Source organism: Eublepharis macularius, chromosome 12 (genome assembly GCF_028583425.1).
Source record: "Eublepharis macularius isolate TG4126 chromosome 12, MPM_Emac_v1.0, whole genome shotgun sequence".
NCBI classification, from domain to species: Eukaryota; Metazoa; Chordata; class Lepidosauria; order Squamata; family Eublepharidae; genus Eublepharis; species Eublepharis macularius.
This window is the reverse complement of record NC_072801.1, coordinates 37,262,385-37,281,984: the sequence shown is the minus strand read 5'-3', so window position 1 is coordinate 37,281,984 and position 19,600 is coordinate 37,262,385. Positions and strand designations below refer to the sequence as shown.

Below are 19,600 nucleotides of genomic sequence, written 5' to 3'. Positions count from 1 at the left end.
GGAAGGCAAGTTGTGTGGAAATGGCCAGGGTCTATAAATAGTGCGAGACTCACAGAAGGCTGCTGGCTTTTTTGCGCGATTTTTGATGTCATCCATTTACAAAATGCCACAAACGTGATTTATGGTGTTTTGTAAATGGATGGTGTTAAAAATCGCGGGAGGAAGCCAGCAGCCTTCTGTGAGTCTCGCACTATTTATAGACTGTGAGGAAAGGGCCACAATCCCTTGGCACATTCTCTTGCTGGTGGGCTCTTGTGCAGCTGCTGTTCTTTTCAATAAGGCTAGGTTTGCCAACTCCAGCTTCAAGACATTCCTGGAGATTCAGGGTGGTGGTGCCTGGGGAGAGTGGAGTTGGGGTAGGGAAGGGAGCTATGCCATAGATTTCTCCCTTTGAAGGTGCCATTTTCTCCAGAATTTGATCTCTGCAATCTGGAGATCAATTGTAATTCCAGAAGAACAACCCTAAATAAAGCTTGGATAACTTCCTGGTGTATTATGCCCTAATGCTCAGCTCTGCCTTGTTTCTGCTCTGCTACCTTAATGTCTCCCTCCCCATCCCCTGCTGGAGGAGGCCTTCTCACCTTACCTCAGGCAGTTAAGTTCTTTCTATCTTTAAAAGTGCTAGACCAATCGTTGCTAATTACCATGGTATTGATATTATATAAGGCAGGAAAGCCAAGAAACCCTTTCACAACGGCCTGTTTTGGTTTCAGCATTGAATAAAGGAAACTGTACAAGTACAATCTGATCTCCATTCCCTTACCCCCCCATTCTACATTTTAAAAGAACTTAAAAAGCCAATAATTGTGAATTTTCATTCTAGCCCCTATCTGTCAACCTTATTCTCCATGCTAATATATTTGAGGCTGCCAGAAAAGCAGTTTCAGATTTTAGTTTTCAATATATTAAAAAAAAAAAGTTTTCTTGATGGAAATGTCTGGGTTTTTATGATCAGAGATTTCACTTGTGCCCCCCATGGAGTCCTTCAAATAGCCAAACTAGCATGATAAGCAAAAGTCAGCTGGCAAGGCAATTCTCACAACTGCATTTCAATTTTGGGGAAATGGCTGGCTGCCTACTAAATTTCTGATTCATTATGGGCAGGCCTTTTTTTCTGGGAAAAGAGGTGGTGGAACTCTCAAGAATTTCTGGGGAAAGAGGTGGTGAATTCTCAAGAGGGAAATGAGGGGAACTGAAGGGCGGGGTCACCAGACATGTGAGTATTTTTGAGAGGTGCCAGAACTTGGTTCCACCGAGTTCCTGCTGAAAAAAACCCCTGATCATGGGACTGTTGAATGCGAGAGAGCCACACCGGGAGAGGGGGCAGGTGGCACCTTTCCTTAGGAATTCTACCTCCTCCCTTCCAATCAGACTTGTTTCCTTTGATATGCAGATCAACCTTGCAGATAAGTCCACATATATTACCTCCTGGTTGAATACCGACTGTATATGCTAACTAGGTATAAGCTGGGCAGCTTCCTGAAAGCAACACACACACATACACATTTTCATTTTGGTGAACACAAAAAGGGGAGATTGCATGATCAGGAAGTGATTTCTTCTCCTTAACTAAAAATAAATGAAACCCCAGATGTGAAAAAACAACCCCAGATGACATCAGATCCAAGCTTCCTTCTGTAGTGCTTTTTGTTAGAGCGAGTGTTAAACAACGCTGCGGAATTAAACGCCGAGCTGGTCAGAGAGGCAAAAGCTTTATTTGAGGAAGTTACATACTTGAGGGAAAGGGGGAGAGATAGATCCTAGCTATCTGACTACATCTTGCAGAGACAGAGAAGAAGTGTGGCAGGAGAGAGAAGAAGCAGGATATTGCCCTGTTTAGCCCACTAGGAGACAAGACAAAGAAATGATGACCCCCAGGAAACAAGAGAGGTGCTACTCTCACTGTCCTAACTAAGTGATCCTTGCTGCCCCCTGCATGGTAGGCTCTTCTTACTTCTTGCTGCTGCAGTACACCAGACATTGTTATTTCTAACACTTTTAATGGGCCTAAATGGTTTTATATGCGTGAGTCTGATATTTTGTGCTGTTCATTTCAAGTCCCTAAGACTCCACTTCCATTTTAGCCAGAAATCTTTCAAGGCTGCCCAATTGATCCAGACAGTGATTTTAGGTATGCCAAAGAAGAACCCAAGATATATACATAATATAAAGTTGTTTAGCACCTTCTGTGACATTGTATGGAGATTCTAGGGCACAGCCGTATGAGATGTATCCACACAAAGTTATAGTAGTTTTAAACCTCTATAACAGGACCATCTAAAGAATCCTGGAATTCATACTCTGGTGAGAAAGCTGAGAGATCTATCATTCTACCACTCCTGAAACTTTATTCCCTAAACCAAGTTCCCTTGGGAGAGACTGACTTACACAGTTCAAAGTACAGGATCCAGGATCCCCACATTGTATCCTGTGTAATACTCAGACATGTGTTGTAAGGTTTCTCACCTCCAGATGGAGCCTGGAATTCTGGAATCTCCAGACTACAGAGTTCATTTCCACTGAAGAAAATGGCTGCTTTGGAGGCTGGACTCTATGGCATTATACTCTTCCCCAAACCCTGCCCTTCCCAGGCTGCACCACCAAATCTCCAGGAATTTCCCAGCCTGGAGTTGGCAACCCTACTTCTAGTGCAAAACTGGAAGTGACATTGTCACATTGTCCCAGTATGATGATATAACTTCCAGTTTCATGCTGAAAGAGATGTCACATATTGGCATGATGCCTGGTGCTGAATCCTTTGTCCCTACCTCTAATTTCTCCCACCAAAGTCTGGGAGCTAGGGCTGGCAACCTTACCCCCTCCACTGTTTGCCTGACCTGAAATGGTTCTGGGGTATGTGATTTCTTATGTTAGAGAAATCCCCACAACTCACATGGCATGGGTAGGGACCCTGGATCCAGCCGTGTACTCTGTAATGTGTAAGTTGGACCCTAGCTTAACCTTCTATAGGAAACCAGATCATTATATGTATTGTGTCGACATGTCCTCAGAGTATGCAGTGCCTTTAGGCAGTCTTGGGATTGCCTTGAACAGATCTCAGGTGGGCTTTGAATATTTTTTCAGGTGCTGACATTTTACAGTATAATTTGGAACATTTATTTTTCTTTACCATATTGGATTTTTCCCTGTGGTTTATAAATTGTGAATTTACCAGCTGTATCGTGCTTCAGATCAGAATTAATAAATAACATCATATTGGTTTTTGCAGATTGTTGGTTCTCTTCCCCATCATCTTGCTGATCTTATTTCTCCCCCTTTTGCTGACTGGTGGAAGATGTTTAAGAGGCTGGCCAAGCAGCTGATACAGGAGCTGGACTCCGAAAAGAAGCTAATTCCTCTGACTAGCCTGGCATATGCTGAGAACTTCCGGCCCCTCTCTTTGGTGACGAAAGATCAATCCAAGTTGCCTTGGCATAGTCGGAAATATTCCCCAACTCCTTTCAAGTTGGCAGACATACTCCCGGAAGGAGAGACAATGGAAATAGGTTGGTTGTTCCCAAAAAACCTTTGTGGGTTTGGGGCCAGGAATCAGGGGTCTGACTCAGCAAAAGGTAGCTTCATTTGTGCAGGTTTTATTCAGGTACCACACACACATATCCTGCTTTATTTCTCTCTGCATGAATATTTAAGCAGCCCCTAGTTGGCACCGGGATTTCACAGGGATAATTCCAGCGAAGGGTTTTTTGGATCTTGGAGTTGAGACATGGAAAAAGGATGCATTTTGAATGTGGATTTTGTTTTGCCTTGTGCTGTTCCAGAGCTGAAACACTCTGAGCCGCTCCTGTTTTCTGCAAACGTGTGCAAAAAATCCGGAGCAAGGCTGAACCTTAAGATACGGTCTGCAGGTATGGACATTGGTGGCTTGGGTGCCACTTGTTTATCTACTTCGCCAATGTCAGTGAGGAAAACCTACGTGGATACCAGAGACCTGTGGTGAGCATTGCTTCTCTTGCTGCTACAAGAGGCTGGGAACTGGAGGCAACAGAACAGAAACAGGATTCTTCTCCGGGCCCATACACTCATGAGAATGCTTGCAAAACAAGGCAAAGAACCACACTCATTTCAAAGCAGGGTTGGGTAAATTCATGTAAGATATTAGTCCTCTTGAGGCATTCAATACATGTACAATTTGTGTGCATAGAGGGGAACGGACCACACCCACAGGCCATGGATACCCTCAGGCACCCATGTATACAGTAGGGATGCAGCAAAAGTTTAAAGGGAACATGTCTGACAGTCAGACTTACCATACTTGATTGTGACAATCAGATAGGAAATGATCCCCAAGTCTGTTCAATTTGCCACCAAACGACTCAAATACCTACCGAACTGGTATGCATCATTTCCTCCCCAAAGCTGTACATTGCCAGTCCAAATAGATTGCAGCCATTAACATCCCCAAGGATTATTTAGATGAAAACAGAATGTCAGGATTTTTTTAAAAATTTGACTGATTTATATGATTTGTGACTATTTAACTGTCTATTTAAATGATTTCCTGGTGAATGGAGCAGTAGCACAGCAAGGATGGGGGGAGTAGAATTTATTTGCACGCGTGTATAAATATGCATACACAAAGAACCAATTGTGCTGTATTCATTGTTAAAAAGTATTACGGTGAAGAAATCTGCTGAACAGTCCCAAACAGCTGACAAATAGTTGAACAGACAGTTGAAAAATCGGCTCCTTCTTCATAATTAGCAAACAGTACATAAGCCAAACCAGTGGTTATTCGAGCATCCCTTGTGGGCAACTGAATGTGATTCCTCGATACTTGTACAAGAGCTAAGTACATATCTGCCTGCTGCTAATGTTTGGCTATGCACACCAATGTCTGGGGATAAGGCCAGAATGTACAATCCTGCTCTGCCCTGTGTGCGTAGCATACTCATGCTTTTGAATGCCTGAAAAGGACTATTGTATGATTTGGCGCAGCAACAATAATGTGTTCTGTGGAGACTAAATAAAAGAGGGATGAGACAGAGCTTACACGGTCATAAATAGCATGGAAAGGGGGAATCAGAGGACATTTGTTTGCTCTTATAGTATTACAACTCTGGGCCACACAGTAAAACTGATTGGCATTAAATCGATGGGTAGTCGTGCTAGTCTGTCTGTATCAGTAGAAAAGAGCAAGAGTCCAGTAGCACATATAAGACTAACAAAATTTGAGGCAGGGTATGAGCTTTTGTGAGTCACAGCTGAGTTCCCCTTCCTGCCCTAGCAGTTTCTAACACTGACTATAATAGGTGCTAACATTGTCCTCATATTGGATTTAGGAAAGTCAAGAAGACATCCCTTAGCTTGATCCAACAAAAGTACCCAAAGCTGCAGTTCTATGTTGTGACAGAGGTTTTTGAAATAATGGAGCCGCTGCTGATTGAAGAAATTGTCCAAGGAGGAGGCAAGGGAGAGGTGACTGCCGTGGAGATATTTAAAATACAGGTCTGTGGCTTGGCCCTTTTCTTTCTTCCTTTTATTCCCCTCTAAAAGAGAGGCCTCCAAACTTGCTGATCCGGCAAGACAGTTTTGGAATTTTGAGAAAAGGTAGCTGGCACAAAATGGCTGTCACAGAGTGGGGCTAATCACAAAATAATGACTGCCAGGAGGGATGGGACCACTCCTACCATGTTGCGAGAGTCCACGAAATGCACACATAGTACACATCAAGTGTCCCTCTTTAGTGGAGGCAGCTACTTCCAAATAGGCGTTTCTTGGGGATATAAAGGCAATATAGGCCTCCCTGTTTAGTTGGAAACATCTCTCTTTCACCACCACTACTTGCTGTGCTGGCAGGGTGAGGAAATTAGGGGTTGGACATCACTTCTAGCACAACCCACAAGAGATGTCATCATGTCAGGGTGACACTCTAGCATTCACCCAAAACTCTAACCATAGTGTTTGTGGTAGGGTTCTCAGTCCCTCAGTTTGGGCAGGGGATCCCCCACTCCCAGCCCCTGCCCCCTGCCTCTTCTTACCTGACTGGGGGGGGCAGAAGATGTGGAGAACAGGAATGGGAGCTCAGGAGTGCCTCATTTCCAGTGTGACAATGAAGTTTCCAGAGCGAGCATGCGCTTTGTGTGTGCGGGCAATAAGTTCCCCCCTCGCATCCCCCCCACTCCTCCCTGTCCCCCATTTGGGCCCCAGGGGACCCAGCAACCCTAATTTGTGGTGAATCCTAGAGTGCTGTGCCAACACAATGAAGTCACTTTCAGCATGACATGGAAGTGACGCCAGCTCATCACTGGTGATGTTATTGTCAAGTGCTCCATACCTCTAAGTCTCCTGAGTCCTCCTGACTGTTGCCAGCCTCAGGCAACTCCATCTAAAAACCTGAGAGCCAAAGTACAGTAGTGGTTAGAGTGTTGAACTAGGATCTGAGGCCTCAAGGTGTGAATCCCTACTCTGCCATGGAATTTGCTTGGTGATCTTGGGCCATTCATATATTCTCGGCCTAATCTACCTCGTAGGGTCGCTGTGAAGATAACGTGTAGGAGAGGAGAATGATGTCAGTCACTTTGGGTCCCCGTTGGGGTATAAATGAAGTAAAATATATAAAACCTCCTGAGTCCTGCACTGTGGAAGCAGAGAAAAGCTGAATCAGCTGGGGAACTGTTTGGTTTCAGTTTCCAAGGGGAGGGTTTGGTCCTTGATGGGCCACAGGGAGAGGTTACATAACCAAGAAACATAAACAAATCTTTATCTATGGCCAGGCAGAGGATATTAGAAAATGGCTGTGACATAATTGCCAGGGATTAGTTAAATATTTTGCTAGAGGGTCAGCAGGGAAGAAACCAATGGAAGAGCCCTATTTTTGTCCTGTTCCATTCAGACCCCAAAACTTAAGGAGCAAGTGGGCACCAAGAAACGCATCTTCAGGCATCCTGTAACCCCTGGGACCTAAGCTGCAGACCGCTGCTTTAAACAACAATTTAAAATCAATCAGTCAATCAAATATGTATGTAATGGACAAAATAAGCATTGCAAAACTGGTATCGAAGTAAGGCTATCAACCTCTGGGTGGGGTCTGGAGATCTCCCAGAAATAAAACTGATCTCCAGACAAGAAAGATTAATTCCTCTAAAGAAAATGGCAGATTTGGAAGGGAGATTCTATGGTGTCACATCCCTGCTAAGCTCCCACCCATAAACGGCACCCTCCCTTGGCTCCACCCCCAGATCTCCAGGAATTCCCCTACCCAACATTGGAAACCCTATATGGAAGGATTCTTTGGAACTGCATACCAAACTGCTATTTGATGGTGAATGAAAACAGGGAGGAACAGTCCCTTTGCTTCTTGGAGAAAATGGGCACCACTCATGTCATCTGGAACTAGAGCATTCCTCGTTCCTTCAGAAGCCTATCACCGAGCTAGTAGTCATGGTGACAAGATCATTCTAAGATTACCAGTTGAGTCTAGGCTGGGCATACTCAAAGAGACATTTATGTTCCTGCTGCCTGTGCCTCCGTAGGGATTCCTGACCACCACTGGAGCAGCTGTGCAGGGTCAGCATAATCTGAGGTGGGGCAGCTGCCAGGGCCCAGGGCTTCGGAAGGCACCCACTGATGCTGACCTCCCACCTTTCTTCCACCTACACACCCGGAGTGCTCCACCACCCATATTCCTGGCTGCACATGTTGCCCTGCGGCTTTAAGGAAGGGTGTACAGGTGGAGCACAGGAGCAGTCCTGCTAGCAGTCATGGCGGAGTCATGCAAGCTATGCAGGTGGTTGTGAGTGCAGATGTTGGAAGGACTCATGAGCAAGTGAGGGAAAGACACGCAGCAACTCAGGGCACGCGAGTGAGTAAGTGAGTGAGAAGGGAAGTGTGAGAGGGGGCATATGGTGATGAGCAAAGGAGGGTAACTGGGACCGGGAACTGGCCCTGCAGCTGCAGATCCTGCCCTTGATTCATTTACAGTTTGGGGAAAGGTACTTCACAGGGCCCTTAAGAACCTGTCTTCAAATCTCCAGGGTCTGGACTCAAGAATGAAAAGAAAGTACTTGCAGATCCCCTGTGGCACAGTGGTGGCCTATGTGGTAGAGAAGCTCCAGACTCCCGAGGATAACTTGAGTGAGTAAAAACTGTTGTGTACACATGATAAAATTGGGGTCATTTTCACAAGAGATACTAGGGTTGCCAAGCTGCTGCCCTGCACCCCCAGGAGCTTTGGGGGCAGGACAAGAGGGAGACATGATGTAGCATGACACATCAATATTTCATCTGAGAGAAAACCTGGATGTGACATCAGCACAGCAGCCAACACTCTGGACTTCCCCCCAAAGTCTATGGTATTACAACCATGGTGACCCTACCATAGACTTTTAGAGTTATTCCAGATCTTCGGCTAATGTGCTGACATCACGTGTGGGTTCTCAACTCGATGTGATGTCAAAGCACCAAGCCACATCATTTTTGCCCTAGATTTCTCCTGCCAGTCCAGACACAAGAATGGGTGGGAGGGCCAGATTCAGAGGGGATCGCCTGCCCAAAGTGGGTGAATGGCAAGACTAAGTGATATGGACACACCTAGAGAATTCCTCTTTTGTACTTTTTCCATTTTGTTCACACATTTGCTTCAAACCTGCAGGTTCCAGTTTCTGTGCCTGAGCCTACCCTTGTTCTCGGGCGGGGCGGGGGGACCCTGGTCTTTATGAAAATAGGTGGAGATTCAGGAATGGGGACAGAAGGTTTGAAGCAAATGTGAACAAGATGGAGAAGCCCTCATTATGAACTTAATTGTCTAGCTGAGCAGCTCAATACTCCAACAATACCCCTCTAAGAGCTAAGATACAAGTGACGCCTGACACAGGTTGGACACTTGTCAGCTTCCCTCAAGTTTTGATGGGAAATGTAGGCATCCTGGTCTTGCAGCTGTAATGGAGAGCCAAGCTGTAAAACTAGGACGCCTACATTTCCCATCAAAACTTGAGGGAAGCTGACAAGTGTCCAACCTGTGTAAGGCATCACTTGTAGCTTGGCTCTAAGTTGAGTCACACTCTCTGAAGACCAGTCTTAGAAGTGCGTAACTCTGTTTAGGAGGGCACTGTGACTTTCCTCCAATACTGTGGAATATTATGGGTCCAGCGCTCCATTTTAGAAGACACAGAGAAGTCCAGCCACCTCCACTTTCTTGTAACTCCTTTGTTTTCCCTTTCCTCCTCAGCACTTTACTGCCTGCGGCTTCGGGCAGTGTCAGTTACCAGCCTCACTTATGATGGTATGTTTAATTTTATTGTTATTGGTTCTTCTTACATAATAGTTGCTATCAACGCACATTGAAGTTCACACACAAAGAAGTCAGGCCTCGGACTGCAAGTCCCTGATGAGAGAAGGGATGGGGGGAAGGAAAGAAAAGGAGAAGCCAGGAAGAACATGAACTCCAGAGTTCTGTTAGTGGCTTGTTCACACAATGGGAAGCCATGGTTTAATTAATTAATTTCTCCAGGCAGACTACTCTACTAACTGTGGTCCTATCAAAACCAGGATCTGAAACTATGGTTTGAAATCAGTTCATTAACTAGTCTTTAACTATGCTTTTGCATGATGTGTGAATGCAGATATCCTGGCTTGTACCCTGGCACCATCTTCCTTCAAGAGTAGGGTTGCCAGATCCCCCGGATCCCAAACTGGGGCATGTGGGATCGTGGGGGGGGGCACACTCCAGAGGACTTCCTTGTCATGTTGGAAATGACATCATTCCTGCCATGACAATGAAGTGAAGGCCTCTGTGCAGGGCCAATTTGATAAAAATCAACCTCCAACACTAGTTTTTATCAAATTGCCCCGAAGCAGGTCATTCCCGGCATGACAAAAAGTCCTCTAGAGCACACAGGAGTGCACTCCAGAGCTCCTGGGCCCATTCACCATACCTTTTCCCCTACGCTGGCCAGGCAAGCAGTGGCGGGGGTGGAAGCTGGGAGCAGGGAATACCCCACCCCCACTGAGGGAATGAGATCCCTACTTCAGAGCAAAGGCAACATAACTAGCATTTTTTGAGCCAGTATATGAATGATCATCTGTGAGCTAAATCCCAGTTTCACGAACTATCCATAGTTAAAATAAATCAAGGTTTTGCATTATGTATGAACTAGAGCTCCCACTATAGCAGAAGACTTCCTGGTGGCAGCTAGGGTTGCCAGGTCCCTCCCTATACCCTTCCGCTAGGAGATGGAGGCACCGAGCACTTACCTCATGCCAGCAGCATGGTGCTCCTTCACGTGCACACTCCCTGGCACCTGCACGATGACATCACTCCTGGAAGTGACGGTGTCGCACTGGCCTTGTGAGCAGTCCTGCGCGCTTGTGCAGGGCCAATTCTGCCTGTGGGGGGGGGGGGCGAAATCAGCCCCAAACGAAGCGCAGGAGCACTTCTGTGGCTGGTGTGACAATGTTACTTCTGGGAGTGAAATTGTCATACCTGCTGGGAGTGCACACCCAGCACACATTCCTGGGGTGCCTGCCGGTGGCGGGCAACCTCTGGGAGCTTGCCACCTCCTGCCAATCACAGGCGGGTCAGTGGGCAAGAAGACAAACCCCCGGGAGTTTGCCTGCCACCAGCAGACATGTGGGAACCCTAATGGTAGCCCCAGATCCCCACTGCTGATTGGTAGGGTGGTGCTGGAAAATGATATGAAAACTGCTGTCATGGCAATGGCATGATATCATTTATGGGGCAAACCTGGAAGTGATATCATACTGTTGACCTGACAGCAGCCCCCTTGTCCCCCCCCCCCCGCCAGTCTCCCACTGGGTGTTAGTCTGAATCAAGCCAGTGTCTCAGAGCAAAAACTTTCAAAAGTCTCTTTCGGGCACCTTAAAAAATAACAGCTTTTGTAAACCGGAGCCTGCCTCCTCAGACATACTTAAGATAAGCTTCCGGTGTCTGATGAAGAGGGCTTAAGTCCACACATGCTTTAAGGCACCATAAAGTTGTTGGTCTTTAAGAAGCTACAGTAATCTTCAGGGCAATTTGGAGAACTTCAGCTATGGGGCTTTGACACAAATTGTAAACAGGCGCCTCTGAAAATTAAGGTTACAATTCTAAGGCAGGCAGAGTGGGATGTAAATGCCAATGAATACTCATGAATTGGATAAGGCCGGATATAACAGTACTAACAGTATTAAATTTATGAAAGAAAACATACAGTTCATTTTCACTGGTGGGTTCAAGGTCTGTTGCCTCCTCAATGCCCTTCAGAGGACAACGGACCCTTTCTGTTGCCCAGAAGCCCCCAAGTAAAAGTCACGTGCTGAGCAAATAACTACCTATCTGCAGGGCTTTTTTTCTGGGAAAAGAGGTGGTGGAACTCAGTGGGTTGCCCTCAGAGAAAATGGTCACATGGCTGGTGGCCCCGCACCCTGATCTCCAGACAGAGGGGAGTTTAGATTGCTCTCCGCGCGGAGGGCAATCTAAACTAGACATGAGCACGATCCAAAAAATAATCCCGATTTAGCTGATCATGATTCCGCAGGGCCGCCGAACCCTGGTTCCCGAACCGCACCGATCAAGTTCCGTTTCTGATGCAGAATCAGGAATCGGGAATCGGGAATTGGGAAGGCTGACACGGGAGGGTGCCCCGCGGTTTCCAGCACTAAAGGAATGGTGGGTGACAGAGGCCGCCGGGCCCGGCAGGCCTGGGGAGGCGGTGGCGAGCCGCCTCCCCTGAGGGGGCGGGGGGTCTGGCTGCTCGCCGGCGGCACCCCCCATGTGCCCGGCTGCCGGGCCAAAGTGGAGCGGGGTGTATTCCCCGCCAAGGAAGGGAGGTGGGTGAGGAGATTTGAGGAGATTCAAGTGCCCATGGCTACAGAAGAACACCCCCTTCCCCCGCCCTCCCCTCTCTTCTCCCAAATGGACGAGATGGGCGCGCGCTTTTCTGGCTGCTCTGTGGTTGGAAGGAAGCCCTGCTGATCAAGGAAAGCTGGGCTTCCATTCGAGTTTCCAGGGCGACAGAAGGAGGGCAAACAGCTCTGGCATTCCCCAGGCTCCGTTTCCACGGGACTCCGTTCCCTCGGGAACAGATGGCTGGCGCCAGACTGTCTGCAGACTGCAATCCCAAACGTAAACCGATCGATCTGATCGAGACCCGATAAAGCGCCCCACCCAAGCGCTGAACCGGGAGCCGTGGACTGAACCGATCAGCATGGTCCCGATGGCGCAAACGCCAAAATCGGGGCAATTTTCAGATCGTAATTCCGATCGTGTCCATGTCTAATCTAAACTCCCCTCTGTCTGGAGATCAGGGGGTGGGGCCACCAGCCATGTGACCATTTTCAAGAGGTTCTGGAACTCCATTCCCCTGCGTTCTCCCTGAAAAAAAGCCCTGCCTATCTACTATATTTTTCACATGCCAGAACTCAGCTGGAGCTACACAAAAAGGGTGAAGTGGTGGAAGTCAATGATCCGCTTTCACTATTTGTGCGCTCATTGTTTTGGAGCGAATGATGGGCTGAAACCAATGACTCCCTTCTGCTCAGAGAGGAAGACTAGCAGGATGGGGTAACTGAATCAAGCGCATTGCTTCAGGTTTAATTCCAAACCAATATCTGTTTTTCTCTTTTGTCAGCATTCCAGGATGAACTGGGCTCTTCACTGACAGGTAAGTGATTGTGGAAATAGTGAGAACAATGCTTAGCAATTTAGAGGGTTCACATACATGATCTTGTTATTCTTACAATCCTGTCAAGTGGGTCAGGATTATTGCCCCCATTTTGCAGATGGAGGAACTAAGGCTGAGAGGGAGTGTTTTGCCTGAAGCCTATCTACATGTTATGCTGTTTAGCGGTTCTGTTGACCCAGATGTGTGCTGGGGGCTTCTTGTGTTGAACTTTAATTCCCAGATGTGCTGGAGTCTAATTTAGATCAGGACATTGGGACATGGGAGGAGGGGGCTTAATCTCCCCACCCCCACGCACTATTTCCCTGACCTGAAATGGACCTATGGGAGCTGCTATTTGCTCTGCTGTGGAAAGTTACCTGTGCTACTTGTAAGTTTCCCCAACAGGGCAAATAGCAGCTCCCTGACAGAGAGAGAGAGAGAGAGAGAGAAAGAGAGAGAAAGACTCAAAAAAAGTCAGAGTCCAAATTCAGATTACAAAACTGTAATTCTCTGCCATTTCCCACTAGCTGGGATGAGAGTTGGTGGTGGTGCGAGTGTTGCTTTTCCATTTCCAAGGCTGGAGGGAGATTCCTAACCACTGGGAGGTACATTAATGAAATATCATTTGAAACAATCCAGGCTATCAGCTGATCTTCTGCTTATCAAAAGACGTCGGCCACTGAACAGTCATAAAAAGGGCATCTCCTGCCTGCATCTGGAAGTGGTACAGCCCAGGAAGTGCTGCTATTGCTTTCACTGTTCTCCTGATCATGCATAACTGTAATGCTAAACCATCTGGCTGGTAGGGTGACTAACTGCCCCTTTAACAGCGGTTTAATATGAAGAAGTGAGCAGTTGTTCATGGCATGAAGCTAAACGATATCCACTGAAAATTGCTGCAGATCACACTGATATTAAAGGGACAGCTAGAACAACCAGTTGAAAAGCTGGCAACCCTACTTGGCAGCTGGCCGTGGGCAAGGTGCTTCCAAATGGGTGTTCAACTGCACAATCCCCTGCAGAATTACTCCAGCCTAAAACCATTGATTTCAATAGCCAGCCTAACTCTGTACAGCATCAAATGAGGGTACTGGGTGTGCTCTGCATGTTATTTGAAGTGTTGTCCAAAGGATGATGCTAATCATTGCAATACCAACCTTTAGCTGTCCAGCAAGTGAAAGACACAGTCAAAGAGGCCTACGAGCCGCTGACGTGCCTGAGCCAGGCCTTGAAGATTCATTTTCTGGAGTTCTTTGGGATTTTCCTGCAGGATGGAGATGTCGCCTCCACTGTTCAGTCAGTGGTATGTGCTCTTTCTCAGCTGGCTAACAGCCTGTTCTTGGAGCCCCTTGCCCAGATCTCCAGTCTCCTCTGTCTTTGCTATTCCTTCTTCTTCTCCCTCCCCTTCCCCTTGCCTTTATCCTTTCTGTTCATCCCACTTGCTAAAGCTGGTTCTGTACATGTGTCAGAATGAGGCAGCAGAATGGAGTGTAGCATTTCAGACTGTAGGTAGGAGATGCCATTTTTCCATGTTCCCTCCCATAAAGCATTCCCTGCAAGGGCTGCCATCTCCACAAAATTCCTGGAGATTTGGAGGCAGTGCTTGAGGAGGCGGAAGGGAACTCAGCAGGGATGTGATGTTCAGGGGCGGCGGGCCTATTGAGGCCAGGTAGGCGGTGGCCGCAGGCGCGGGGTGCTGGAGGGAGTGCCGGAGGAGGCGCGGCACACGGGAGCACGCGCCACAAAGCACCAGCCTCCTATCCCTCCCACCCCGTGCCGCCGCCGCCGCCAGCACAAACCCCCAGCCAGGTGCAGCCACCGCGGGCAGGCCTCTGCGGCGGCGCAGGCAACTGAGCGGGAGAGCTCGGAGGCCGCCCGCCGCAGCAATCGGGCCGGCGGCGGCACGTGCGGGGCTGGTGTGTGTGTGCGCGCGCACGCACGCAGGGGCAGCCGGCCGGCCGCAAGCGTGGTAAACCCTTGCACTGCCCCTGGTGATGTTACACTAGGACTCCCATTTCTCTTGAGCTCTATGGTATACCATAAAGTCTGGCCTCTGAGGCTGCCGTTTCTTCCAGGAGAACTGATCTGTGTAGTCTGGAGATCAGTTGTAATTCTAGGAGAAAGCCAGTCTCCACCTGGAGGTTGGCAACCCTACTTCTTGCTGGTACATATGAAGATACTTGAAGATGATGAGTCATACCATTAGTCCTGCTAGCCCAAAGCTCTCTAGCTTTCACAGAGAAAGTCTTTCTCCATCTAGTAAGGTTTTACAGGAGGTGCCCAGGACTGATCTTGGGGCCTGTGCATGCAAATAGAAAGCTATCACAGCAAGTCTAGAAACTTTCCCCCCACTGTGCTAATTTTCTGCTTGAGGAGAGTTAGCTTACAGGTCTCTAACCTTTTTAAGCCTGTGGATACTTTTGGAAATGTAATAGTGGATGTCACCACAACATGGCTGCCACGAATGGCAAATAGGGTTGCTAGGTCCCCCGGCAATCTGAAGGAGGAAAGGGGAACTTACTGGGAGGCGTGTGCATCATCATTGTCCCCAGCCAATGGCATCACTTCTGGTGTGAACCAGAAGTGATGCCATCATACCATGGCTGATTCTTTAGTACTTGGCCAAAACTATAGCTCCCCCCCTCCCCTAAACACTATGTTTTTGGTCAAGTGTTAAATGGTGCAATCACTTCTGGGTCACACTGAAAGTGTTGTCATCATTACTCAGCCAGGGATTACAGCCGCATGACCCCTCATTTCACTGGCCTGCCTCCTCCCACCAATCAAGTGAGGGTTGGTGGGCAGAGGCAGGGATTGACAGGAAACTGGCACCTGGCAGGGCTAATCACAAAATGGCGAGCTAGGAGCTGCAGCTAAGAGTGGAAATGCGCAAGACAAATTTTATGTGAAGAGCACTTGATTGGTCCCGCAAGCTTTCCTGGGAGTGGTAGTCTTACCCGCCTCCCCCCCTCTCCAAACAACTGGAGGAAAACCGAGTGAAGTGGATTTTCTTGCAAAGAACAGCTTCTCGACTGGAGAGATTCTCTTTTTCAAAAATCCAGTTGGCTGGTTTTCCTTCAGGAGCTCAGAGGTTGGGGGGGGGGGGCGCTGTGTAACAGGACCCTGACGGGAGAAGAAGAATGGGAGGGACTGGGTTTCTCTCTCACTCACAAAACACCTTGGCTTTTTTCTGCCTCTTGTTATGTTCTCAACCTCCCCCCCCACCTCAATCCTGAGCTCCCAGAGGATTTTTGAAAGAGGGAAAGAGTGTGTGTGTGTGTGTGTATGTGTGTGTGAGAGAGAGAGAGAGAGAGAGAGAGAGAGAGAGAGAGAAAGTCCCTCCAGTTGCAATTATCCCTGGCTGAGCTGAGATTCACATTGAGCAGCTGGGTTTTTTTTAACTACAATTCCCAGGATCCTTGCCGGATCCGACACTCGCCCATGTGTCTCATGGTGTTTTGACCCTGAGTAGCAAGGCTCCACTAGTCAAAGAAAGAGACAGCTATATGGGAAGGAGGGAAGGAAGCACCCCACAGCAGATGTAACAGTGCAACACACGCCATGAACTGACTGACCATCTTGCTTCACACCTGTCAGGGCCAGCTGTGGGGAGGTGGAGAAACAAATCCACGCCATGAAGCACACCAGCGGATGCCATGGCGTGTATGGACTCCACGCTGGGGATCACTGCTGGGGATTGCTGACCTACAATAGGAAATGGCACCGCCTGGTCAGTTCATTCCCATGTGTAGACCTACCCTAAGTTCTGCTCTGAGACTTGGACCCTGACCCTAGTTTGTTTGCACTCCTCTAGGTCTGTTGTGCGGGCAGTACGGTGCAGGCAGAGCATTTTCCTCTGCTGCCAGGTGCTTTTGGCTGATTGCAAGGTGCTGGTCTTACCAGCACTGGAAAAAGATGCTGCTCAGCAAAGGACTGACTCATTATAGAAAAGGGTGCCTTTCCCGAATGTATTGCTTTCACCCAACTTCCTTCCTGTTCACCCCCAAGCTTTCCTGGTCTTGATTCTGTCCAAATAAACTTCACAGTAGCCACACTGTGTACATCCCCCCAAAGCCTTTGCTACTTAGTAACCAATATTTACCCCAGATAAATAATTCTGGATTTTGGCTGGCAGCTGTCTGTATATATTGTTCAATTGCTATCATTTCTACCCCCGCACCACCAGCTGGAGCTTTCCCTGGCAGGAGACATTGCTGATCGCTCTATGTTGGCGATGTTGAATGAGGACTTCCGGCCTCAGGTGGAAACCCTGCTTTCCCACTTAGGGATTTTCCAAGCTATCAAGGGAAGAGAAAGCCGTGATCTTTGGGGACCTGCGCATTTCCTCTGCTCCTCTCTAGATGGTACGGCAGATGTTTGGTGATAGTTTATTCTTCTTGCTTTCCCAGGGCAAGGACGTTGAGAAGATTGGCTTCAGCAACATAGGTGCACCACTTTCTGCAGAGGACATTTAGAATGTCTCTACGTAAGACATCTTACACAGAGACTGTCAAGTGAAAGATCTTACACTTGTTCTCCCATTGTTGATACACATGCACTGCTAGGGAGACAGAGTACACTTGAATATAAGACCACACAGAAAGTGAACCACTTGAGTGTCCCCAGGTAAGATGTCTTGTGTAGAGAGACTCTTAGGTGTACAGAGCTATAGAAGGTGAGTGGGTAGGAAATATGGTGACTCTTAGGACCCAGGGAAACAACTGGAAAATAGAGACCAGGGCCAGAGCCACCATTGAGGTGGTGAGGCAGGTGCCGTGGGCGCCACAGGGCCGGAGGGGGTGCCGAAGGGGGTGCTGGGGGCAGAGGCTCATGCCACGGAGCTGGCGTGCCTGGCCTGCAGTTGCTGCTGCAGCCAGCCAGCCCTGCACCGCTGCCACTGCCACGCCCCCAGCCAGCCGCAGCAGCCGCGGGCCAGGCACGGCAGGCGGCTGGGATGTGGAGCGTGGGCAGCCTCCTTGCGCCGCCCCAGCCACCCGCTAGCCAATGGGCCCGGCTTTGCTGCGTGATGACGTGATGATGGAGGGTGGCTGCAGGTGCCAGAAACCCTGGCGCCGGCGGTAATAGAGACAAAGGAGAAGCACAGCTGAGAAGAAAGTGCAAGGTCAGAACAGGAAGTAAGGGCAGATGAGCCTAAGCATAGAATCAAAGCTGTTCTTGTCATGTGCTGCCATACACTTCTGTAGGGGGACACATACATGTAGGCATGACTGCTTAAGTAGGCAGTACATCATGCTGAATTGTGACTCAAAAACAAAAAACTAAGGATAGGTCATTCATTAGGAGGAGTTGGTGTCCGCAGCTGCTGTCTTAGCCAGCATGTTAAGGATGCTACAAATTTCTCATTGAATGTGCTGAACAGTCAGTCTCACCATGTTCAAAGATATCAATCACACTCCAGGTATGACTATACCGCTTTATTGATCACACTTTTGGGATTTGTGTTTACAGACTTGGACTACGAGATAATGCCCCTGTTAGAGGCCACTTTGGAGAAGAAGAAAATAGCCAAGCATCTGGAAATTGTGAGGGTCTTTTTGCTTAATTCCTTCCATGTGTTATTATAGAAGACTGGTAAAGCATCAAACATCTATGCATAGCAGAGATGGAAGGTGTTCATTTCCTCTTCCCAATTCATTGCTGGAGAACTGGGTGCCCCTTTAAAGTTTTAATTAGGATTGTGGCATTTGATGATTTAAAAAAAACTGCTGAAAAAAGTAAATCCCATAACAGAAATTGGAGGGGGGGAAGAGTTTATTTTTAGAGTAAGTGCTGGCTGGAAGGCATCTTCTTAGGAGAGGCATTCCTCATTCTCACACTGAAGGAATGCTGTTTCGGACATGGCAACAACTGCAGCAACATCCAAAGCAAAGAAAATTGCTTTTTCTTCAGGATTGTTGTTTTATTCATAAGCAGGTTTATGCAGATTTAAAAATCAGTTGTTTAAAACACATATGGTTAATTCACTAAGATTTTATTAATCAACCGGGAGCCCTAATTTCAATGTATCTTAAATGCTTAACTACGTCTTCCCCTCTTCAAGGTTGAGTTAGATTCAGCCAGCTTTTTCACTCAATCTTGCACAATTCTCCTCCTTAATACAGCTTGTATCCCATATGGTTTTTGTACATGGGAATTCCATAATCCCCAGCATAGCCTTTTTGCTGGTTATATGGCAATCTTCTTGCCGTCTTTACCAGCAGAAAGCCTGGTTGGATCCAACCCTAAAGCTTGGCATAGGAGCCTCTATCCAATGGCTGGGAATGGATAAGGGTTTGACTGCCCATCTCATGTCCAAAGGTGTACCTAAGTGTATCCAGGACTGCTTCTGTGTGAAGGGAAATGGCATTTGTGAAACTGTCCTTTCATTCTCTTTCTCTTCTGCTGTTAAAGATGGCTGGTGTTTTGGAGTGGATTCTTTCTGGAGAGGAAGGAAGCGTTTTTGCTAGTCCACTCCATTCCTTGACAGATGAAGAAGCAGATTTAGCTGCTGAGATGTTGCAGATCTGTGGGCTGGACTCAGAAACCAGGAAAGGATCCATCATCTACCTGTGGAACAACGAAGCACGTTCTGAACTGGCTGCTCTCTACTCAAGCTTATATGCCTTGCAGATCTTAAGTGGATGAAGAAGGAACTAAAACAGATTCCAACAAAGGTTGCATTCTCCCAGTGGGACAGTAACACTCAGTGCAAAGCTAAGTGCGTCTGCCCTCTTCCAGACTAGCTGACGCTTTCTGCTGGTGGAATGGAAGACCACGGCCAATGTAGGTAGATGCTCAATTGCTTAGGTTAAGCCTTCCATCTTCTCTGCCTCCTAAGCTCCATAATCCACCACTTCCTGCCCTATCTTTGTGAGTTGCATCCATAAAAGTTCCAGATGCCTGACATGGATTCCAGGTTAGATAGTGAAATCATCACTTATGGGAAATCTTACACAAGACTTGGAAACATTTGCTCATGA

The 19,600-nt window shown here is 47.8% G+C and overlaps 1 protein-coding gene across 1 annotated transcript; it reads left to right on the top strand.

Moving 5' to 3' along the window:
• Positions 1 to 3,295: 3,295 nt before the first annotated feature.
• On the top strand, positions 3,296 to 19,265 carry LOC129339094 (gasdermin-D-like). Its single transcript, XM_054993697.1, has 10 exons — positions 3,296 to 3,506; positions 3,780 to 3,954; positions 5,301 to 5,466; positions 7,995 to 8,094; positions 9,188 to 9,241; positions 12,588 to 12,620; positions 13,784 to 13,923; positions 16,807 to 16,984; positions 18,090 to 18,163; positions 19,032 to 19,265. The coding sequence occupies exons 1-10, from the start codon at positions 3,296 to 3,298 to the stop codon at positions 19,263 to 19,265; spliced, it is 1,365 nt and encodes a 454-aa protein (XP_054849672.1).
• Positions 19,266 to 19,600: the final 335 nt, after the last annotated feature.